Raw genomic sequence first — 24,796 nt, forward strand, 5'->3', positions numbered from 1 at the left:
TGTAACACAGCACCTGTGTGTCTCTAGTTGTGACACAGCACCTGTGTGCCTCTTGTTGTGACACAACACCTGTGTGCCTCTTGTTGTGTGACACAGCACTTGTGTGCCTCTTGTTGTGACACAGCACCTGTGTGCCTCTTGTTTTGTGACACAGCACCTGTGTGCCTCTTGTTGTGACACAGCACCTGTGTGCCTCTTGTTTTGTGACACAGCACCTGTGTGCCTCTTGTTGTGTAACACAGCACCTGTGTGCCTCTTGTTGTGTAACACAGCACCTGTGTGCCTCTTGTTGTGACACAGCACCTGTGTGCCTCTTGTTTTGTGACACAGCACCTGTGTGCCTCTTGTTGTGTAACACAGCACCTGTGTGCCTCTTGTTGTGACACAGCACCTGTGTACCTCTTGTTGTGACACAGCACCTGTGTGCCTCTTGTTGTGACACAGCACCTGTGTGCCTCTTGTTTTGTGACACAGCACCTGTGTGCCTCTTGTTGTGTAACACAGCACCTGTGTGCCTCTTGTTGTGACACAGCACCTGTGTGCCTCTTGTTGTGTAACACAGCACCTGTGTGTCTCTTGTTGTGACACAGCACCTGTGTGCCTCTTGTTGTGTAACACAGCACCTGTGTGCCTCTTGTTGTGACACAGCACCTGTGTGCCTCTTGTTGTGTAACACAGCACCTGTGTGCCTCTTGTTGTGACACAGCACCTGTGTGCCTCTTGTTGTGTAACACAGCACCTGTGTGCCTCTTGTTGTGACACAGAACCTGTGTGTCTCTTGTTGTGTAACACAGCACCTGTGTGCCTCTTGTTGTGACACAGCACCTGTGTGCCTCTTGTTGTGTAACACAGCACCTGTGTGCCTCTTGTTGTGACACAGCACCTGTGTGTCTCTTGTTGTGACACAGCACCTGTGTGCCTCTTGTTGTGACACAGCACCTGTGTGCCTCTTGTTGTGTAACACAGCACCTGTGTGTCTCTTGTTGTGACACAGCACCTGTGTGCCTCTTGTTGTGACACAGCACCTGTGTGCCTCTTGTTGTGTAACACAGCACCTGTGTGCCTCTTGTTGTGACACAGCACCTGTGTGCCTCTTGTTTTGTGACACAGCACCTGTGTGCCTCTTGTTGTGTAACACAGCACCTGTGTGCCTCTTGTTGTGACACAGCACCTGTGTGCCTCTTGTTGTGACACAGCACCTGTGTGCCTCTTGTTGTGACACAGCACCTGTGTGTCTCTTGTTGTGTAACACAGCACCTGTGTGCCTCTTGTTGTGACACAGCACCTGTGTGCCTCTTGTTGTGTAACACAGCACCTGTGTGCCTCTTGTTGTGTAACACAGCACCTGTGTGCCTCTTGTTGTGTAACACAGCACCTGTGTGCCTCTTGTTGTGTAACACAGCACCTGTGTGCCTCTTGTTGTGTAACACAGCACCTGTGTGCCTCTTGTTGTGACACAGCACCTGTGTGCCTCTTGTTGTGTAACACAGCACCTGTGTGCCTCTTGTTGTGTAACACAGCACCTGTGTGCCTCTTGTTGTGACACAGCACCTGTGTGTCTCTTGTTGTGACACAGCACCTGTGTGCCTTTTGTTGTGACACAGCACCTGTGTGCCTCTTGTTGTGACACAGCACCTGTGTGCCTCTTGTTGTGTAACACAGCACCTGTGTGCCTCTTGTTGTGACACAGCACCTGTGTGCCTCTTGTTTTGTGACACAGCACCTGTGTGCCTCTTGTTGTGTAACACAGCACCTGTGTGCCTCTTGTTGTGACACAGCACCTGTGTGCCTCTTGTTGTGACACAGCACCTGTGTGCCTCTTGTTGTGACACAGCACCTGTGTGTCTCTTGTTGTGTAACACAGCACCTGTGTGCCTCTTGTTGTGACACAGCACCTGTGTGCCTCTTGTTGTGACACAGCACCTGTGTGCCTCTTGTTGTGACACAGCACCTGTGTGCCTTTTGTTGTGACACAGCACCTGTGTGCCTCTTGTTGTGACACAGCACCTGTGTGCCTCTTGTTGTGTAACACAGCACCTGTGTGCCTCTTGTTGTGACACAGCACCTGTGTGCCTCTTGTTGTGTAACACAGCACCTGTGTGCCTCTTGTTGTGTAACACAGCACCTGTGTGCCTCTTGTTGTGTAACACAGCACCTGTGTGCCTCTTGTTGTGTAACACAGCACCTGTGTGCCTCTTGTTGTGACACAGCACCTGTGTGCCTCTTGTTGTGACACAGCACCTGTGTGCCTCTTGTTGTGTAACACAGCACCTGTGTGCCTCTTGTTGTGTGACACAGCACCTGTGTGCCTCTTGTTGTGACACAGCACCTGTGTGCCTCTTGTTGTGTAACACAGCACCTGTGTGCCTCTTGTTGTGTAACACAGCACCTGTGTGCCTCTTGTTGTGTAACACAGCACCTGTGTGCCTCTTGTTGTGTAACACAGCACCTGTGTGCCTCTTGTTGTGACACAGCACCTGTGTGCCTCTTGTTGTGACACAGCACCTGTGTGCCTCTTGTTGTGACACAGCACCTGTGTGCCTCTTGTTGTGTAACACAGCACCTGTGTGTCTCTTGTTGTGACACAGCACCTGTGTGCCTCTTGTTGTGACACAGCACCTGTGTGCCTCTTGTTGTGACACAGCACTTGTGTGCCTCTTGTTGTGACACAGCACCTGTGTGCCTCTTGTTGTGACACAGCACCTGTGTGCCTCTTGTTGTGTAACACAGCACCTGTGTGCCTCTTGTTGTGTAACACAGCACCTGTGTGCCTCTTGTTGTGTAACACAGCACCTGTGTGCCTCTTGTTGTGACACAGCACCTGTGTGCCTCTTGTTGTGTAACACAGCACCTGTGTGCCTCTTGTTGTGTAACACAGCACCTGTGTGCCTCTTGTTGTGTAACACAGCACCTGTGTGCCTCTTGTTGTGTAACACAGCACCTGTGTGCCTCTTGTTGTGACACAGCACCTGTGTGTCTCTTGTTGTGACACAGCACCTGTGTGTCTCTTGTTGTGACACAGCACCTGTGTGCCTCTTGTTGTGTGACACAGCACCTGTGTGCCTCTTGTTGTGTAACACAGCACCTGTGTGCCTCTTGTTGTGTAACACAGCACCTGTGTGCCTCTTGTTGTGACACAGCACCTGTGTGCCTCTTGTTGTGACACAGCACCTGTGTGCCTCTTGTTGTGTAACACAGCACCTGTGTGTCTCTTGTTGTGACACAGCACTTGTGTGCCTCTTGTTGTGACACAGCACCTGTGTGCCTCTTGTTGTGACACAGCACTTGTGTGCCTCTTGTTGTGACACAGCACCTGTGTGCCTCTTGTTGTGACACAGCACCTGTGTGCCTCTTGTTGTGTAACACAGCACCTGTGTGCCTCTTGTTGTGTAACACAGCACCTGTGTGCCTCTTGTTGTGTAACACAGCACCTGTGTGCCTCTTGTTGTGACACAGCACCTGTGTGCCTCTTGTTGTGTAACACAGCACCTGTGTGCCTCTTGTTGTGTAACACAGCACCTGTGTGCCTCTTGTTGTGTAACACAGCACCTGTGTGCCTCTTGTTGTGTAACACAGCACCTGTGTGCCTCTTGTTGTGACACAGCACCTGTGTGTCTCTTGTTGTGACACAGCACCTGTGTGTCTCTTGTTGTGACACAGCACCTGTGTGCCTCTTGTTGTGTGACACAGCACCTGTGTGCCTCTTGTTGTGTAACACAGCACCTGTGTGCCTCTTGTTGTGTAACACAGCACCTGTGTGCCTCTTGTTGTGACACAGCACCTGTGTGCCTCTTGTTGTGACACAGCACCTGTGTGCCTCTTGTTGTGACACAGCACCTGTGTGCCTCTTGTTGTGTAACACAGTACATGTGCTCCTTGGGTGTGCAGCACCCTGGCTCTCAGAGCATAACTGGGGGAGGTGGAGGTGGGTGCCACATCTCTGGGTCTTGTTTGCGTTTCCAGGGGGACATTTTCTTCCCGGTGAGCTGAAAGCGACGCACTCCCTGCCTCATTATCATTCGCCTGATATCACAGTTATTGACCCAGGGCTGCAGAAAGAATCTGGTAATTAGCTTGGCCCGTCCTTGTGCTCCTGTGCACATCTCTCTCGAATGGATGGCATATCCGCTTTGATTATTATTATTATTGAGATTTCTTGCAGTAAAAAGGCCTTTTCCATTAAGTGAGCCCTGTCCTATTTACTCTGGAGCTGGGGGCTGGGGTACATTAGAACATTCTGTGGGAGAATGATTACTCTTCTATATTTCCTTAGAAACGGATTTTGCAGAAGCAGAGAGAGAACATTGAAGTAATGGAGGTTAATTATTTGGGTTTTTACGTTTCTGGGTGCATTGGAAGGCTGCCACTCTTCTCATTACACAGACTAAAATTGGAACCCCGAAGAGGAACTGAGTGTGGCCTGGTGCCTGATGACACATCTGAAGTCACACTGATTGAAGGAGCTGTTTTATGGAATGAGAAGAAGTACATTGGGTTTATGGTCTGCAGCTTCCGGCATTCCGCATGGCTTACAGCAGTAAACATGGCCATGTTCTCGCTGCATCTCTAAAGGGAGTCTTTAGAAAATGCTCTTAAATTTAAGCTTAGGAAGCAGTCTCTGCAATCTAGAAGACTCGTCTATGGCTATACCTCTGGGTAGACGTAGGAGGAATGACTCTTGTCCTCATTGAGCACAAAGGGAAACTGAGGCTTGGCGACGTGTGTCTAGCAACCTGTGTGGAATCACTCAGATGAGAAATCTGGTGGCCAGCGCAGCAGTGGGCTTTACTCAGTTCAAGCCATTCACATGGACCCTCAGAAATGGTGCTGAACTGGAGTGGGTGATCACACACACACACACACACACACACAGTTCTCCCAGACCTGGAGAGGCAGATGCAGGAGGATTATTGCAAGGTTGAGAACAGCCTGGTCTATGGAGTAAGATGCTGCTCAAAAAGCGTCAAAACCCAACAACAACAAAGCCAAAAACAAACCAAACAAAGAGAAAGGGACAAAACAAAACAGGGTGAAACAACAAAACAACACAACCAAAAAAAAAAAAAAACCAACCCCCCCCCCAACCTTACATTTATTTTCAACAGGGACTGCTTACCATTTCAGCAAGCAGAAGACTGATATGGTATGCCCTAAGGCACTGTAACAAAGATAAACAACAGGGTAGGCAAGGTTGGTGAGTCCTATGAGCTCAGGTCCAAGCTGAAGTTGCTTTGTGTCCCTGAAGAACTTTGCTAGGGTGGGGAGTGTCAGAGACTGGCTGGGACCCTTCTGGAGGAGGTAAATGTTGGGAGGAAATAGGTCAGTGCAGCACGAGAGGAGGGTTCAAATTAGTATAGGGAAGCCTTCCTGTTGGCAGAGGAATGCTGCCCGCCAAGGCTTCAGGAACAGAGATGAGCAGAGATACCTACCATGGAGATAAATCCAAAGCAGGTCCCTGTCTTTTCGACAGCACCTGCCATGGAGCCCCAGATGTGTCACCTTTATCAAAGCTTCCCTGCTACTCTCCATGTGTCCCTGTCCAGTTCTCCTTGTTCTGGACACATGGATCTGGAAGTGAAAGTGTGTGTACCCTGCGCCTCAATTCCTGCCTGTAACACTGGTGGTATCCACCGGGAGGAAGCTAGCATTGAGACTTTGTCTTCTAATTTAGAGAGAGAGAGAGAGAGAGAGAGAGAGAGAGAGAGAGAGAGAGAGAGGAAGAAGAAGGAGGAGGAGGAGGAGGAGAGGTAAAGAGAAGAGAAAAGAGAGGGAGAGAAGAGAGAGCAGAAAGAAGGGAAAAGAGAGAGAAGAGGGGGAGAGAAAGAAGGAAGAGAGAAGATAAAGAAGAGAGAAAAGACAGATAAAAGAGAGGAGAGAGAAGAAAGAGAGAAGAGAGAAAGGGAGAGAAAGAAGATAGAGAAAAGAGAGAGAGTAGAGAGAGGGAGAGGGAGAAGAAAGACAGAGAAGAGAGAGGAGAGAGAAGAGAAAGAGATGATTTCTCTTTAATGACTTCCATAGTCATGGACATACCATCTCTAAAATGTTGCGATACAATAATAAATGAGGCTAAGACTTGGGCAGCCCACCCCCCATCCAGCACCTCTGCTGGTGACATTGGACCTTGGAAAATCTGTGTGTTCCTGAGGGGTCATGTGGTATTGGTATGGAGGATAGAAGTTGATGCTGAGTATCTTTCCCAATTGTTTGCCACCTTACTTTTAAGGCAGGGCTGATCACTGAACATGAAGCTTGAAGATACTTCTAGGTTGGCTGGCCAATAAGCTGCCAGAGCGTAGCTTGTCTCTACCTCCCCAGAGCTGGGGCTGACTGTAAATGCAGGATGCTATGCCTGGCTCCTCCTTGTGTACAGGGATGAACTCTGGTCTTGTGGTTGTGTGGTAACTACCAAGCCATCCCCTTAGCCTCCTGCTGCACAGTTTCAGCAGAGACTCCCAAATTGCTTGCTAATTAATCTCTGCCAGTAGCATATTAGAAGATCCTTCTGCCCCCTTCCTCTCAGCCAGCTGTAGCCTCTGATCCCCATTATGTGGGCATGCTTCCCTGGGAACCCATAAAGCCCAGGCCTCTGGGCTTGCTTCTCTCGGGGTCTCCTCCTCACGTCTCAGAGTTGTGAGCATCATCGCAGGCTCCTAGGAACCCGAGAGTTCTGCTCACAATCTTTTTCTGTTTGGAGCTCAGAGAAGTTTCTCCTGAGCAAACTTCAAGTCCACTGGGCACAATTTGATGTTCCTTCCAAATATTAATTGATTTGTTCTCCGGCGGAGGCATGATGTCTCAGCCCTGCTCAGGGACAGTCTTGTCACTGCTAAGGACACAGAGCCACACAGGACTTCCTCTGTGCCTGGCCAATTCATTAGACCCGGTTAGCAATTTGCAAAAGAGATTAATTGATTTGCAGGCTGCTGAGCCCTGAGTGTTAGTCAGCTCCCTCCTGGCAGCAAGCTCAGAGAAGCACTGCCCACCCTGGGAACCCAAGAGAGCCAACGGCACTGTGGAAGGCTGTGGGCAAGACGGGCGGGGGGGGGGGGGCTTCGCTTTTCATCATAAACAGGAGCCTAGACATGGCAGTCCCAGTCCTTTCTGGGTCAGGGTTGTATGCAGGCCCACAGTAGGGACCTCTGGGATAAAGTGAGAAGTCTGGCTATAGAAAATGTGAATTTCTCAATTCTTTATGGTGTGTGTGTGTTCGTGTGTGTGTTCGTGTGTGTGTGTGTGTGTTCCTGTGTGTGTGTGTGTGTGTTCCTGTGTGTGTGTGTGTGTTCCTGTGTGTGTGTGTTCCTGTGTGTGTGTGTTCCTGTGTGTGTGTGTTCCTGTGTGTGTGTTCCTGTGTGTGTGTGTGTGTTCCTGTGTGTGTGTTCCTGTGTGTGTGTGTTCCTGTGTGTGTGTGTTCCTGTGTGTGTGTGTGTGTGTTCCTGTGTGTGTGTGTGTGTGCAAATGCACATATGCTCCATCTTTTTCTTTTTCTTTCTTTCTTTTCTTTTCTTTTTTCTGTTTTGTTTTGTTTTGTTTCTGAGACAAGGTCTCACTATGTAGTTCTGGCTGTCCTTGAACTCACTGTGTATACCAGTCTGGGCTGCCTCTGCCTCTTCAGTGCGCTGGGATTAAAAGTGTATAACACCATGTCCAGTTGAGCCATTTTCTTCCTTCCTTCCTTCCTTCCTTCCTTCCTTCCTTCCTTCCTTCCTTCCTTCCTTCCTCCATCCTTCCCTTCCTCCCTTCTTTAATGTTTCTCTCTCTTATTTTAAAATTATTACTGATTTGTGTGTGTATGTGTGTGTGCATGCACACATGTAGGAGAAGGAGAAGGGAGGAGGTGAGGGGGCTCTCAGATCCCCTGGAGCTGGAGTTACAGGCTGGTGTGGGTGCTGGGAATCAAATTCTGGTCCTCTGCAAAAACAGTATGTCCTAACCTCTGAGCAATCCTTCCAGCCCTCTCCACCTTAATTTTGAGTCAGGGTCACTAGGCTGACTAACCAGAAATTTCCCTCAAATTCTCATCTAACTTAGCATAGACAGTTCTATGGAGGTGCTGGAAGTGGAACTCAGGGCCCCGTGTTTGAGGGATAAACCATCGCCCAAGGTCTTTAGAGCTTTTATTGTTGCCCAACTGGTTTGAGCACTGAACATTGTATACCTAGGTTAGGAAGGTTCTGTTGTGAGGAAAGGAGGTTTGATTCCAGTTTGTCTACACACACACACACACACGCACACACAACAAGAGGGTGGCAAGAGGAGGAAGGAAGGAGTCATTATCTCATGTAGAAGGAAAATTTAAAAAAATGGTTTCAGGTTTATCTGGGTCCAGGTTCACTAATGTCCGCAGGACTTGGGTCTCTAGGCATCAAGAATCTCCACAGCCTCCCAGAGCTTCTGTGATCTCAGCTGCTTGTCCCAGCCCAAAACTAAATCTTTCCTGCCTAGTCTGGGTCTCTGCCTGCCTTTAATCCAGCCGCTGAGATACTGTACACCAGCCCTGGGGATTTAATCACCTCTGTGGAGCTGTTGAGAGCAAAGGAGAAATGGCTGCCTCAAAGAGGAGGGGGTCAGGCAAGTGACAAGAGACGTTGTTCATCCGTACAAACTTGGGGATGCCGTCTCACCCTTAGGCTAATGCAAGGAAGCCTGTTCTTACGAGCAGGTGCGTACCTCGACACCCTGTGAGAGAGAGGAGGGAGGCAGAAGATGCTGTGGGCTCTCCTCAAGGTGCTAGGGACTAGGGAGAGGGCCATGATGCCTTTCCCAAGGAGATGAGTCCTGAGGTTTGCATGCAATTACCGGCTCTGCTGTGTGCCAGGCAGTGTGTGGGAGCAGAAGACAAGCAAATGAGAACACGACGTGGCTCTTGTCCTTTGGGAGAGCTGGGTCTGGCAAGGGGAGCCGACAGAGACTGGTAAACAAGTCATTACAGATGCAGCGCCATGAGCTTGCTGATGTGATTAAGCTTCTGAATGAGGGGTCTTGACAAGGCCGGCTGGGGGAGGAGAGCAGCGCCACGGCACAAACAGGAACTGGAGGGGGGGCTGCAGCGTCCGCACCTGTCCCCAAGGCCTCTCCATCGAGCCCCCACTGCAGATGGAGGGCTGGGGCCTGGGGGCTGGCTGCTATCCATCCTCCTCGCTTCCCTCCCCGAACCATAAAAGATTTAAAAAAAAAAAAAACGTACGTACATGCTAAAACAGCAGTAGAGGCAAACAGCACTTCACCGCTATTTACTTGTTTTTCTAAAACTTTGTTTCCTTAGCAATCATTGACAGAGTCTTGTTTACTGGAGTAACTAGCTCTCTCTCTCCCTCTCTCTTTTCCTCTTTCATCCCTCCCTGTTTTTGTTTGTTTGTTTGTTTTTGAGTCAGGGTCTCACAGTAACCCAGGCTGGCCTTGAACTCCCTACAAGGATGACCTTGAACTTCTGATCTTTCTGCCTCCACCCCCAGTACTGGGTTGACAGCTGTGACCATCATGCCTGGTCTATGCAGTGCTGGGGATTGAACCCAGGGAGTTGTGTATGCTAGGCAAACACTCTACTGACTGAGCCACATCCCCAGCCTTCAGAAGCTTGATGCCCCCCCCCACACACACACACACAGAGAAAGTGGGAAGGCAAAAATGCCTCTAGGTACTAATGACTGGATCAGCTAGGAGGTGGGAAGGGAGGCTTAGGAGAGTTCCTTCCCAAAGGTCCTACAAATGCTGTCTGAATTTTGTTCTAGAATTTTCTCATGTGAAATGTTAGCACAAGCAACCAAATGAAAGCAGAAGATGGAGTAGGATGAAGAGCATCCTCAACCCTGTTGGGTTCTCCACTCTCATCTGCCACCCCTCCCGTTCTCAAGCAGCCTTCTTGGTTAGACCCTTTGGGGCTAATCCTAACTGAGGTGCTAGCAGGAAGGTGAGACAGAGCAGGTCCTCAACAGTGTTGTCCTGGAGGAGACATGTTAGGTGATATGCCACCAACCTTAGGTGACAGAATCACAAGAAGGGGATTTGCTGTTCAGTCCTTTAAGCCCCCTTGATGACGTCACGGGGAACGTTTGATTTTGATGCTAATAGCGCTTCCCACCTGCCTGACCTTTTCCTAATCCCTTTGCATCAAGAGGGGTTAGGTGTCCACATCTGGCTGGGAGATGAGAACAAGGTTGTTTTGATGAAACTTGTTTTTGTCAGAGCATCTGCTGCCCCAGTGTTTTGCCTTGAAATCCCTCAACTTGTACCCAGCTCACCTGGGAAACCGTTGTCCTCGCCTCTCAGCTTCCTGTGAAGCCCGGGCGGGGGCGGGGGCGAGGGCGGGAGAGGGGCACACAAAGACCGGTAATTTCATTTGTGGACTTAGAATTCATTTGTTTCTAAGTCAAGGGACATCTGTCTCTTTTTGCCCGAGGCCCCTCTGTAAAATGGTGTATAGCTGCTGCCTATGATTCATCTAATCTGGCTCTTGTCTACAAGTCCTGCCTCACACCAAAGGGGCGCGCGGGGAGTGGGGGTCAGGACTGCTGTGGGAGGCCCACCTTACAGGGGTCCTCAAGGTCCAAAGGTCTTCTTGCTGTTACAGAATGTACTCAGTAGCATGGTGACGGTGACGATGGTGGCAGACAGTAGGAGGCGCAGTACCGTTTTCGCCCCAGAGACAATGTCTTAAGGCCAGGGGGTGAGCCCTGAGCTGTGAAATCCTGTTCTACTGTCAGGAGTGAGTGGGTATCTAGGGAGACGGTGGGAAGGCTAGGGGTTACGCTTCATGAACACTTCCGATGGCTGTCCCAGACGGAGTCCAAAGAGTCCCTGGCGCTCTGCTCAAGGTCCCTAGCGCCCCTACTCCTGCTGGCTTTCACCCCAACCTTGGATGCTGGTAGGGAGGTCAGAGAATCAGCTCCAACAATAAGCAGCCTCCTGCTTTCTCGTTTGAGGGTTTTCATCAAATGTTTCCCCTCATCGGATTTTCAATATGGCCCTTGGAGTCTGAGGGGGTCTGTCAAGGCCACCTCCTCCTCATCCTCACCGGCAGGGAGTCTTGCCCAAATACATACGTGGAGGGAAAGATAGGTTCCCTAGATACCCCCCCCCCCCCCCCGGCTAAAACTCTAAAAATGTTGGTTTATTTCTTTAACTTTCAGAGGATTTTTTTTTGTTCCAGCCTCAATTAGCATTTGATGGCTACAAGGCACCTGGCATGCCGGAGACGGACAAAAGCCACTTCTAAGCACAAACGTTCAAAATTATTAAGTGTTCATTAAAGCACCCCCGGGTGCACAGCACTCTCAGGGATGTTTGCTTCTCAATTTTCTATAATTTCCTCTTTTTTCTTTTAGCTAAAGGCAGATGAAAAAACGAACTCCCCTTATTTGAGTCTCTGAATCATAGTTAATTTGTGACGCCCCCTCCCTTAACTGCGCTGTTTCCCTCTGCCTCCTCCTGTCGCCTTTCCTATCAATCGGATAAACTTCTTATTCCTTTTTAACCCTTACTCCGACTTCCACTTGGAAAATGCATGCAGAAGCCGCTAACAGCTCTCTCTACAACCCCCCCCCCCTCTCTTTGGGCAGGGGGCTGCGGGCTGGACGCCATAGAAACATCGAGAAGGCTGCTGCATCACAGCCGCCTGGGAGCGGGCAGAGACAGGGGGCAGCTGTCTGGCAGGTGGCTGCAGGCAGGCTGGGTGCAGAGCTCACCCTGGGCAGCCGCCCACGGTCCCCGACCCCCCCGGACTGACTTCCGGGGGGACTGGGGAGCTGCTGCTGAGTGTGGACTGTTCTGGAAAAACACAAAGCTCCAAGCCCCCTCCCATCCGCTCTCCTGTGACTCTGGTCTTACATGAGCAGAGACGGAACAACAACAACGAAAAGCTGTTTTTCTCTTTTCCCTTTTCTTTTTTTTTGACAAAAACCTCACATAACCTCAAAAAGTTACCCATGAATTTACCAAAAACTTTTTATGAAACTATTTTAACCTCTGGTGGGGGTTAAAAACAAGCTCTGTGGATTTATTATCCGGGAAGGGAGAGAAAAAAAGAAGGATGACTCTGTATTTGCTGGAAAATCGTCTTCCAAGTTTCAACGGCTCCCCCTACCGCCGCCTGCGAGGAATGGCGGGAGCCAACTGCAGCAGGAGCTGAGGGTTACAGGCTGCCGGGGACCTGGTCCCCAACGGTTGTCTGGACCCCCACCACTGCATCCCGGGTCTGTTCCGAACCCAAACCTGGACCCCTTGTCGGGCCTTAGCTTATATTCTTCAGAGCTCACGTGGCTAAACCAGCAGGCCTATAGCCAGCTGGGCTTGTGCTGCAGGCTTGAGCTGGACCCCTGAACAGGCGATGCTCGCAGTCTGAGCACGCAGGCGACCCTTGCTTGTTTATTCCTTTTCGCTGCTTTCACGTAAATGCCACCCAGATGTACTGAGGGAAGAATGATGACCCCCCTCTTCCGCAAAGGAAGAAAGAACAGGAGTGCAGGCCGGGGGCCTCGTAGGAGACGGGGATCCAGAGAAGTTGAACATTGCAGAGAGCAGGGTGAGAGGTGGGCAAAGGGGAAGGACCGACCTACTAGGAAGGACCTGACGATGGGGTGAGGGTCCCTGTGAGGAGGTTGCTGGATGTGGTCACACACCCCCAATCCCCCAGCTTTGAAACACCGGCTTTCGTTCAAAACTAAACATGCTTTTACGAAGCACACGGGAAAAAAAAAACACTGTTCAGAAAGCAAATGTAAACAGAGGAGCCGGCTCTGCCGCCCGCCCAGCAGAGGCAGCAGCAATCGGCGGCTCGCTCTGGGCCCCTGGGGCCTCACACCTGGAGTCCTGTTGCTGAGGACCCAGCTAGCTTCTGTGCCTCAGTGTCCCGCCTGAAAAAAAAAATAACGACAGTGCTGAAAATAAAAATAAACAAGAAAAAAAAAACCCTTATTATGAGAAACAGCTCGTAGCGTCCTGGTAAGCTCAGCTCCTATACATGGAGAAAGTCTGCTCTGATCTCTATGGGGAAGTCTAGAATTTGACACTAAAGAGATAGTCCAGTGTTAACATGATGTGCGCGTGCACACACACACACACACACCTACCTGTCTTTGTTATTGAGGTCGTGGTTGGTGGGGGACTCACTGCCATTTCTCCCTGTCACTTGACACCTACACACCCAGCATCCAGCCCAGGAAAGCCAAATGCCAAACCCACTGTGGCTGTAGCTCTTCTGGGGTCCATGGGTTGGTTTGGCAGGGAAACTGTTCCTTTTCCTTCTGTCCCCCGGCCTGGGAGACTGTAGGGCGAAACAGCAGCTGTTCCACACGGGCAACTCTCTAGAGGTCCCTTGGGGGTGTGGTTGCACTTGGGGAGGGGCGCTTTCTCTTCTTATGGAGGGGGTCCATACCCCTCCCCTCCTGGTGGGTATGCTTCCTTCCCAACTTTTCGTTGCACCAGGCCCATTTCAGGTTTGGCACTTGACTCCAAAGGTTCATTTGTGGTTTGGGGGCGTGTTTTCCAAGACGGACTTCCTGGGCATACTGAAGGTTCCTGCGCTGGTGCACCTGAGAGCAGGGCTCTGACCCAGGCTAGGCGCCTTCTGCCCCGCCTGATGGTAGGACCTGGTGTTCTGATGCCTCTGGTGGTGGACTCCAGAATAGCACCCTGTTGCTTTAACACCGCAGACAGGCATTCCTGTCCAGCAGCCATTTCCTAGGGAACTGCTTGGGTTCTAATTGTTCCTTCCCTTTTTTCCCTCTCGACATAAGATCTGGCTAGATAGTCCGTGCCGCCTCAAACTTGTGATAATCCTCCTGCCTCATAGTTGCCACCCCATCAGGCTTTTCACATTGCTTCTTACAAAGGGCAACCTACCATCTTACTGTCTGTCCCCATTGCATCCTAAAGCACTGAACACTGCAATGGAGACCTCAAAAACCGTCAAGAAAGGACACGTGCGCACCTGCCTCTGCCCAAATGAGTTCAGTAGAGTATGACGTTGACTTTCACAAATCCACAGGTTAATGGCTCAGCGGAAATTGCTGGTATATGTTTTAATCTTAAAGCAATTACTTTTCCTTTTCCAGTTGCTTCTGGGTCCGGTAGAGATTTCCGTTCTGTAATTTTTGCTCCTCCCTTTTTGTGCTGTAGAGCGAGGTGCTGCTGAGTGGCAGAGGAAGCTCTTCATTTTCAGCTATTAGTTTCTATCTTTGTGCCCTGCTGTATTTAATTTCAATTAATTGAAGTGACATTTCATTATAAATGTGACGCATAATTTAGAAAAATTGGGGGAAAAATGAGAAATCTTTTTAGTCCAGCCTAAGTAACTGCATTTTGAAGTTCAGAATGAACAGGGATCTGGCATGTTCTGGAAGCTTCTCTGAAGGGCAGGATCTGGCTTCTCATTTTGTTTGGTTTTGTGCTTACTTTGTCTGTCTGAGTTTCATCCGCTTGAGTTTCCAGATCCCGAGGACAAGGGGCATGCTTCTCCTTCACTCCTCATCTGGACTCTCCATAAATTTGAGGCTCTGCCATGTGGTCATCTGAGGAGTTAGATAAGGAAGGAACTGATGGTTTCTCTCAGAGTGCCAGGCAGACTGGGAAGCCATAGGAATCGATGTCGGCTGGAACTGGCTATTTCTAGAAAAGACCCTTGGTCTGTGATTTGTTTCTCAGATGCAGTTCCATTAGCTACATCCTGGGGGCCAGGGGCAGATGACCAAGCCTTGCATTTTGTGCCTGCCATTAGGTAATGTTAGGTAAATCTTTCATCCCCTTTTGGTGTGAGCAGAAGGTGCTGGGGGGTCACCTGACTTGAAGGGTAAACACCTACTTCATCCTCTGGGGTCTAAGGAGATGTCAGTGTCCTTGTGGGTTGGGAGAATGATTGAACATCCATCACTACTTTTGGGACCAAGGGCCTAAAATCCAACCAAAAAGACTTAGGTAGTAGATCCAAAGCAAATCTGTTTGTTTTGAGGGTATTTGGCTGGACTGGGGACCTAAGCCATGTCTCTATATATCTTCCTAAAATCAGAGTTAGTATCCTTCTTGGATACCTCTGACCATCTCTGATGACTTCCAGTGGCTTCTAGTGGCCCCACAGAATCTTCCCCACTTAGCAATTAGATAGGGAGATTCTTAGCCAAAGTCCCAGCATGGAGTCTAATCTAGGGAGATCTGGCTGTAAGTAGCCCTGGAGCCCCCTCCTTGGTCAGGTGGGAAGTGAGAGCTAAGTGGAACACCCTGTTGAACAGAAGGCAACAGATGCTGGGGGTACTTCCATCTCCAGAGAGGAAGAGGAGAGCAAGAGTTTTCACAGCCAGTGAACTTTATTCTGCACTCTATGGGCCACACGTGGGGTCTCAGTAGATGCTGGGCACTAACACAGATGGTTCTTATTCCCACTCCTGTCTACAGCCCTCAACTCTCTGAAGGATAGCTCTTCATCCCTCGCCAACTTCTTCCTGTATGGACTTCTCCCAGGAGCACGTGGAAAATCATCTCCAGGAGAACTGGACACCAGTTCTATAAGTTCCAAGATGGAGCCCTATACCATACAGGCTCCATACTTTTTTTTTTCTCAACACAAGGCAGAGTCTGGGGGACAACCTAAAACATAACGGAGATTAGACGAAACAGGCCAACTTCCACTTCCAACACTTAATTGATTACTCTGGTGGCCTGGGTCCCGTGAAGTCCCTGTTACATAAAGTGTTAGTTGGTGACATGTGTTCTGCTCACATTTCACGAGGCGGCTGGGCTGAACTTGCAATGTGCGTCTTTAATAACGTCTTTGTCATCGCCGGCGCCGCTGGCTTGAGTCACCTAATGTAGCTTTCAGAGCATAGCTCTCTGCTTTCATCCCAGCTCTTTGAGATTTAGTACCTTTAGAACCCGAGGACAATGCCATCATAGAGATTTATCCTCAGCCCTAAGAGCCCATTTTCACTCAACATTAGGACCGTCACTTTCATTTTTCCAGTAGATGCCTGTTCGCAATTTTCACAAAATATGTTCTATTTTGCTTTTCTACGGCGGCCTTCAAGAGATTTGTTTGGAGCAACATGTAGGGCTTATAATTGTATCCCAAATGTCTGGGACTAATGACTGTATTTGTGTTAAAATCACCCCCCATTACCTTTTCCAAAACTAATTTTCTCAGATAATGTCTCTGAATAAACCAAACCAGCATCCATTGGCGTCATACCAGGCTAATGTGTTTTTCTGAGTAGCATTTTTGTAATTCAAAGTGAAGGACTCATGTTCCTCAGCCCAGGATGGGCTGTGTCCTGATATGCCCATGGCTAAATGGAGAACACCTAAAGCCTGAATTCCTACCTTACCTACCGTGTATCCGTCCTTGACACGGGACACTGTGGGGTGTCAGTTGTGGTTCTTCGTGGTGGTGGGGCTGACTAGTGGTTGCTGTCACCTTTATGAGACCGTAGGACCCCACAGATTCAGCACCAAAATGGGTGATGCTCAGGGACAACTGAATGCATGTTACATGTTCACCGTGTGAAGATGTAGTCACCAAGGCAACTTATTGTAAAATGTGAACAGTTTGGTAATTGAGAGCGCTTCCTGTAAGTGGGAGACTATATGGATTTGGCCATGGCCTCTGTTCTTAGGGTAACTTTAGGGAGAGAAACTTCCATTCTGTGGATAGTCTTTAGCACGGTATGTCCTTCGAGAGGCCCAAAGGGACTGGAATGGGCTAGAGTCTTGCTAGACTAGAGCGCCATGTCTGAAGGTCAGATGAGATTCGACGGATGTGGGGCAGAAACCTTCGCTTTATTCTAGTATAAACTGAAATCCTACCACCTAAACAGTACCCTGAATATGGCTGCTTAGAATCAGTTCTACTTCTGTGTGTTATTTTATTTTATTTTATTTTTCAAACTTTATTATGTTCCTTGGTGTGAAGGTGTCAGATCTCATGGAACTGCATTTTCAGACAGTTGTGAGCTGCCATGTGGGTGCTGGGAATCGAACCCGGGTCCTCTGGAAGAGCAGTCAGTGCTCTTAACCGCTGAGCCATCTCTCCAGCCCCTGTGTGTTATTTTAAATAGTCATCCATTTTAACCTTCCATAAGCATGTCAACCAGACTATACATACAAACTCATGGGGATTGTGGCAGCATACACAGGGCCTACATGGGTCTGCACCAGATGGGGTCCTGGAGTTAAGAGGAGAGGTAGGCCTTTTCTCGACCCTGGAAACTATATCCAGTTGATCGCCACTTGGAAATAAAAACTAGCGTTCTCTAAGGGAGTCTTGCTGGGGACACACAAACCACTATTAACAGTAGGCCTTAGGCCCAGCAGCGATGGCCAACACAAAATGAACTCAATGTCATTTTTGGAGATTTCTTTGTTTCATAATTTTAAATCAGAGCATTTTCTTTTAAACCTTACCCATATTTTGTATATACATTATGGCTTCTGATTTTGCGTTTTTATTTATTTATCTATTTGCTTGTTTGCTTGCTTATTTTGTTTTCTCAAGATAGGGTTTCTCTGTAGCTTTGGAGCCTGTTCTGGAACTTGCTCTGTAGACCATGCTGCCCTTGAACTCACAGAGATCTGCCTGCCTCTGCTTCGTGAGTGCTGGGATTAAAGGTGTGTGCTACCACCACTTGTCTGATTTTGCGTTTTTATGGGATTCCTCTATATGGGAACTCATATGCCTCTGTATCTATCTGTGTTTCTTGTGCTTTTTCTTTGGATCTTTCTCTTGTTTGGTTGTTCTGTCCTTTCTGATTTCTTTGTTTTTGTTTTTATCTCATTTTACTTTTTTATTATTCTTTAGATGCCTGTTTGTTTTCTAATGTGAGGCAGATCTGCAAGAGGAGGAGATTGGGAGGACCTAGGAAGAGTAGGAGAGGTGAACCCATAACCAGAATACAAGGTATGAAAACAATCTATTTCCAGTGAAAGAAAAGACTGTGCATGAGTGCAGACAGAGGCCAGAGGCTGACTTCAGGTGTCTCCTTCATCAGCTCCACCTTAGGACAGGCTCTCCCACGGAGCCTCGCACTTGCTCATCAGTGAGCCTCTGACTCCCTAGTGCTTGTTCATGGGTTCTGGAGATTAAACCTAAATCCTCATGCCTGTATGGTAAGAACTTGACCAACAACCATCTCCCCACCCCCATTATGATTGTCTTTGTTTTAGCAGTTCAGGGTTGGCCACTGCTCAGTGTGACGTCATCCATCTCTACTCTCTACTGTCTTGTATGCTCTAACAAGGGGCAAGTCAAGGGTCCTCTTAGCGAATGCCCGTGGAGCACTCACTCTAGACTAATTACAGCAATGACGTCATCCATCTCTACTCTCTACTGTCTTGTATGCGCTAATAGGGGTCAAGGGTCCTCTTAGCGAATGCTCATGGAGCACTCACTCTAGACTAATTTCAGCATGCGCTCTATCAGCATTACAGGTGGTTGGGAGCTCCTTGATCTGGGTCCTGGGAACTGAACTCAGGTCTTCTGGAAGAGCAGCAAGTACTCTTAACCACTCAGCTGTCATTTCTAGCTGCATTTTTAAGCATTTCCCCCCTTCCTTTCTCTCTCCCTCCCTTCCTTTTGGCAAGAACACAGGTGTGTTTAAACACTCCTTCTAATACAAGAAAATGGCCAGTAAGGCTAACTGCCGACCTCACCAGTGCCCCGCATCCGCTGGCTCATCTGTGTACGGTGCACTTCCTGTGGGTAGCAGGGTCACTGCGGCACCTTGAGGCTCCCATGTTTGTGTGAGATGGAGAAAGGACATGAACTCAAGAAGGGTGGCCACACTTGGCTATAAGGAAAACTGGGAAATGGCAGTTTAGCCCCATAGTGGTGCGCTGCTGCTGGGGGATGGCTTTCTGGAGGACTTCCAGCCATCCCTACGTTGGCTGCTGTCTGGATCTGGTCAAGAGGTCACCTGGCTGCAGAGTCCACTAGGATGTTCCCAACAGCACGGGGCTTTTGTTGGTAAGAAGAGGATAGGGGTGGGAAGGTAGCTGCCGGGTTTGCAAGTCTTTCAGTTCAGATGGTGAAGGATCATTGATTGTCAATGACCTCAGAGCCTAGAGTTGACTCGGTTGGTGAAGTGTTTGTGATCCCTAGAAGCCATGGAAAAAAGCTGGCTGTGTGGCAAGAGATTGTAACCCCAGCAGTGGGGAGACAGAGGCAGGTGGATGCCGGGGGCTCCCCAGCCAGGCCGTCTAGCCTATACTGTGAGTTCTAGACCAGGAAGAGACCCTGTATGTACGATCAACACTAAGTGGGCTCAGTAGTTTATCTATATCAGTAGATATTTCTATACGTGGATATATAGCTATAGGAGAAGTCATGCTTTTGAGAAGGAGTGCAGGGAAAGAGGGCGAGGGGAAGAAGGAGTGGAAATGACGTAAACACGATGCTTGTATATGACGTTCCGAAAAGTTAATTTGTGAGGGTGTATAGTTTCTGAGAAATGACACCCCAGGCTGACCTGTGGTGCGTGTCTCACATACATACATGCGTGTGCACCCGCACACACAAATGTGTACACACATACTCTATTTAAGTGAAAGGAGACTTCATTAAACTTTTGCGTGCAGTTATCTAGATCAAGAGCTGGCAAACTTCTGCTGTGAAAAATCAAGTCATGATGGTTTCTGACGGGAAGCCCCACCGTCCCTATGGCAAGCACTCAACCACACTGCTGGAGAAAGCATCTAGCAGTGAACGGGTGTGAACAGATGTGAACAGGTGTGAACGCGTGCCAATCAAACTTTGTTTACAAAGACAAGCAGCTCAGGTTTGCTCTTCAGACTGTTGTTTGCTGGTTGCTGTTCTAGAAAAGCGATGGATATATGGAATGGTAAATGCTTCCTATTTAGAGATCCGCAGACAGGGCATATTCGCCAAGGACATAGGCAGATCGTGGTATTGGGGAGCAGGAGAAGGGCGGGGCTTTCACGGATGCTTTATGTTGATGTAGAATTAAATATGACCAAGTCTGGACTTCTCTCCTAAAAACCAAAAACCACAATGGGTTTAGGAAGTTCTGTTTCTCTCACCAATAACCACTGGGGTGGAAATGGTGGAGGTCTCGGACGGGGCGGCGTGGTGTGCCGTGTGCCATCTGCTCTCTCCACCATAGGTTTCCTTCTTCGCATCCTAGCATGGCTGCAGCAGTTGCTGCCGTCGGCTCTGTGTTCTAGTGACCGGTGAGAGAAAGGGGAGGGCAGCCTCACTCCCGAGAGACCTCTCTCACGGCACCCAGGCCAGAGCGAAATGGGAGCAAACAGGTTTCAGATCCAGCAGGAAGTGGCACCCTACAGTGACAAGGCCAGAGGCCAGGAGGAAGCCATGCAGAGCTCTGCCACAGAAGCTGAGATCCAGTCAGAAGGTCTCAAGAGTCTCCACTTGTTTAGTGTCCGGGCTGGCAATGCTGTCTTGTTGGAGTTGACTCCCTAACTCCAGAGGTCTCCTTACATCTTCTTGACTTCCCATCTCTGACTCAAACTGGTAAGGCCTGGGCCTTGTATCTTTCCAAGCACAGCAGACTTATTCATAAGTGTAGTCCTGGGACAGTGACGGTCAAACTGGAGAGAGAGAAAGAGCTTCGAAGCTCTGCTCAGCAGCCTGACTCTGTTGCTTTGACACCTCTCTCTTTCTCTATGTATATATGTGTGTGTGTGTGTGTGTGTGTGTGTGTGTGTGTGTGTGTTTACATATATATAGTGAGACAGGGTTTTTCTGTGTAACCCTGGCTGTCCTGGAACTTGCTCTGTAGACTAGGCTGGCCTCAAACTTATAGAGATCCACCTGCCTCTGCCTCCCAAATACTGGGATTAAAGGTATGTGCAACAACCTCCCGTCTTTCTTTGATACCTCTTTAAAAGTTTTGTTATCAAATGCGCCACACTGTTCATGAGCTTGGGGACCCTTCCTCTTCTACCTCCTGTTTCCTCTTCTGTACCCCGAAGAGTGACGTTTCTCCCTTGTCGCCACACTGCGGTGGTTGGCCCTGTGTCTTTTTCCACACTGTTGCTTCCCACTGTCAACCACAGCAGAAGCCTCAAATTATATGGTGAGCCTCAGTAATAACAGCAGAGAAGCACCTTGCTATTGTTTATACAGAACAAGGCGTGAGATTCCGTCAAAACTTCAGGAAAGTGTCCTATTATCTCTTCATGTTCATTCTCCTTCCCAGCCCTCCCCCCCACCTGTCACTCAGGGAGAGCCACTGAGAAGTCTACACTGTGAGGGAGAGAGACCCTCCCCACCACCATCAGCCAGGGTGCAACAGGCCTGAGTAGGCTGGTACTTCATGTGCCAGCAGGTGCCTGCAATCCTAAGGCTGGTAATCAGAGACGCTTTTCAAACACCTTCAGTTACCTTTAAACTTCGTAGCCTTTAAATAAAACTACTTCTTTAAAAGAAGGAAGAAAAACAACAACAACCCTTGATGAATGCACACCCGACATTAAATGGAGTTTGAAAAAAAATGATCAGGGTTTACAATATCATTATAATCAGCGAGAAGAGAGGGACCTAGTCCATCATTATCGCTCTCGCTCGCGCAGGGGAGGGGAGAGCGGCTCCAGAGTAATCAGAAGAAGAAAATTTTCTCTAATGCTGATCTGACTATGCCATCTTCCTGGAGCCCACCTCAGCCATGGGCTCCCTCAGATGCTGTCCCTTAGTCTGCCCTGGGACAAGCCTCCTTCAGAATCTTGACAAATGTGGGGGAAGGGGTTGTGCTTCATGAAGAGCCTGGGTCTGGGATTCTAGAAATAACAGACAGGCTGGTTTTCATCCATGAAATCCATTTTGTTGCTTGTCAGGAGTCAGGAGACAACTATCAGGACTTGGCTTTCTCCTTGCACCAAGAGGGTCCGAGGATAAAACTCCAGCCAGCAGTTGGTGGCAAGCCCCTTTACCCTCTGAGCCATCCCCCCAAGGCCCGAACTGCTTTGGAATTAGTACCCATGTTAGGAACTGTGTTGACTGAGCCCAAGCACTCGAGTAGCTGTCGATGAGCTAGAAGGAAAGAACTTAAGATTGCGGTGGTGAGGGTCACCCTTGAGGAATGAGCAAGAATCACAACGTCAGATCTGTGCTCTCCTCCTCGGGTTTGAGTGTGAGGGTTACCATCAGTCACCAATGGGCAGGACCTGGAACCCACCGAGGATACAAATCCCCAGGCATGTTTTCAGAGCGAGATGGGAAGGCCTACCCTAAACATGGAAGGCACCAGATGCACAGAGACAGATTAAATAAGAAGGTGAGAGCGAGCGGAGGACTAGCATTCACCTCTCTCTCCTTCCTGCCTGTGAGAGCCACTGGACTGGCTGCCTCATGTTCCTGCCGCCATGACTCACCTGATGTGATGGACTGGACCCCGGGACTGTGAGCCCAGATCAACCCGTTCTTAAGTTGTGTTTGTTAGACATTTTGTTGAAGCAAGCAACAAGACCAAGAAGCTACCCCTCTGTGTGGACGGTGGCCATAGTTTACCTCATACTTCTGCCTCATCTTGAGTGTGCAGCAGGCGCCAAGGGAAGGCCTTTGAAGAGTGTCCTGGAGCCTCTTCAGTCTTGTGGGCCAGAAACCATGACTGTGCTCATTCGTGTCTGTTGTTGATGACTTATTTAGGGCAGGTGTTTGGGGGCCACACCCCCATCTTCTAAAAGAGAGTAGAGGACTATTACCCCCCTGTGGTGTGCACTAGTGACTGGAGGGCGTGGTCTGCCTGTATGCCATATGCTCTCAGGACATCTCTTGATCTTTCTGTTTTGTTGATTGACATTGCTGGCATCAGACCTTCATCATAAGCAACCAATCCCTTCTGCATTAACTGTCTCATGGGGGGTAGGTCCAAGCCTCTCACTAGGTTTGCTGTTGGATTGCTGCTGATTCTCTCTCTCTCTCTCTCTCTCTCTCTCTCTCTCTCTCTCTCTCTCTCTGTGTGTGTGTGTGTGTGTGTGTGTGTGTGTGTGTGTGTGTAAGAAATAATGTTAGAGCTTGCTCTTCAGAAACCATCACCCTGGTTTTTGAGACAGGGTCTTCCACTGGCCTGGAGATCTACAGGTGGGCTAGGCTGGCTCCCACCAAGTCCAGGGACCCTCCTATCTCCACCGCCCCAGTGCTGGGGTTAAGCACATGTCACCACGCCCAGCTTTCTTACATGGATCATGAAGCTCCACCGCAGGTCCTATGTGCAAGGCAAGCACACTTTACCAATGAAGTCAACTTCCCAGGGCTGAAATTCTTGCTGCTCTTGAATAAAGGCCTCGCATATTTGCTGGTGGGAGCCCCACCAGCTGGTGGTCCTGACAGTACAATGTCCCCAAGAAGAATGCTAAAACTGAAGACAGAAAGCAAATGTGTGCTGATTTCTAAGACTCTCAGGGAAGGGGTGACATTGCATGGTCACATCTTAGAAGAGAACAAGAAGATGTGGACTTCTGGAAGATTCCTGGAGTCTGTCTCCTGAGACGCTGCTTCCAACTTCTCCCTCAGAGAAAAGGGAAGGACACTTGGGGGTGTGAGTTGTTTTTCATCTTTAAACACACCCTTAGAGTGGCTGTGACACGCTCTCGGTTTCCCCTGTTGTAAATATCTTCTGGGAGCAGGGTGGTTGTGGGATAGCTACTGAAATTCTATTAACCCATGATCATTAAGAAGTTTCACAACCTTTTCCTTAACATAGAATCCCATCTTAAACACCACATGACATGTAGCTGTATCTCTGGGCTCCTCTTGGCTGGAGCCATGTTTTTGAACATCTCTGTGATGATGGTTGCGGGAATGCTGGTGATCTTGTAGGCTGACTCTCTGTCCGAGTTTGCCTGATGTTTTCTCATGTATGGACAGGGCCTGTGGTGCTAAGAAAGGGGGCCACAGAAAGGAAAGTCATCTTACCAACTCTGTGGTGTTTATCCCTAACCCCCTGGCCAAGGTCACACTTGGGGTTTCCATGGTCAGGCTCTTTTGTCTCCTAGAAACCTACAATGCCAGTGTCATTCTCCCCTCCTCCCACAGCATCCCCCCAAAGGCACACTCTGCCCTCCAGCCTTGGGGTCTCCTCTGCACCCCACTCCTGTTTCCTCTGACATGAGACCTAGTTAGTATTCCTGCATCGATGTCAATGCCTGCTTTTTCAGAGCTAGAGTGTGAAGCTGAGGCCACCACAGTCTTTACCAAACCAAACTGCGACTGGAGAAGTAAATTACTTATATTTTCCTTCAAAGTATTTGATAAGAACCACATTAAAATCCTCACCGAGAAAATACACCCCAAACCTATAATCAGAGAGAAGATGATGTCTATAAAACATAAAGAACCACGGGGTACATTCCTGTGCAAAAACCTACTTTAAAGTTTTATTATTTACCCCGCACTATTTCATCAGCTCCTGGCTCCTCGCTCCCTATTTATCAGAAGGTGGGTACAGCTTTCTCCCTCAAATAGGCACCCTAATAGCAGCTCCTGAGCGGATTTTCTCTCAGCAAGCAGGAGCCGGTGATGTTTACTGTAGAAAGATGGATAAGCCCTAGGCCTTCATAAGGTGGGAGACATATTTTGGGAGCAAATAGACTAATACTTTTTAAGATAGGGCTTTTGAAGGTTGAATTTGTATACAAAAGTTTCAAATGACTCGGAGATGGATGCGTGAGGTTACTGCAGAAACTGACTTTTCCCACCCTGGCCATTGCTCAGCCCTTACCTCTCTCTCATCCACTGTCAACCCTATGGTGGCTTCCTGAGTCTGTTTGGTCCTTATAGATGCATCCCTCTTCCTGGATCTACCCAAGGTCTCTCTGCCACGGCTAGGTTGTACCCTTATCTAGA

The 24,796-nt window shown here is 49.0% G+C and overlaps 1 protein-coding gene across 4 annotated transcripts in view; it reads left to right on the forward strand.

Moving 5' to 3' along the window:
• The window catches only part of Znf831 (zinc finger protein 831), a 117,980-nt gene that overhangs the window by 66,139 nt on the left and 27,045 nt on the right, over positions 1-24,796 (forward strand). For 2 of the 4 annotated variants that reach the window (XM_075963266.1, XM_075963267.1), the window contains exon 5: positions 17,777-17,875. The exons of 1 other annotated variant lie outside the window; for it this stretch is intronic. In XM_075963266.1, the coding sequence (XP_075819381.1) occupies positions 17,777-17,875 (99 nt within the window). Of the gene's footprint in view, positions 1-3,963; positions 4,125-17,776; positions 17,876-24,796 lie in introns of those variants that run through there. One more of the 4 variants, XM_075963269.1, reaches the window with a different exon arrangement.

Source organism: Microtus pennsylvanicus, chromosome 2, assembly GCF_037038515.1.
Source record: "Microtus pennsylvanicus isolate mMicPen1 chromosome 2, mMicPen1.hap1, whole genome shotgun sequence".
NCBI classification, from domain to species: domain Eukaryota; kingdom Metazoa; phylum Chordata; class Mammalia; order Rodentia; family Cricetidae; genus Microtus; species Microtus pennsylvanicus.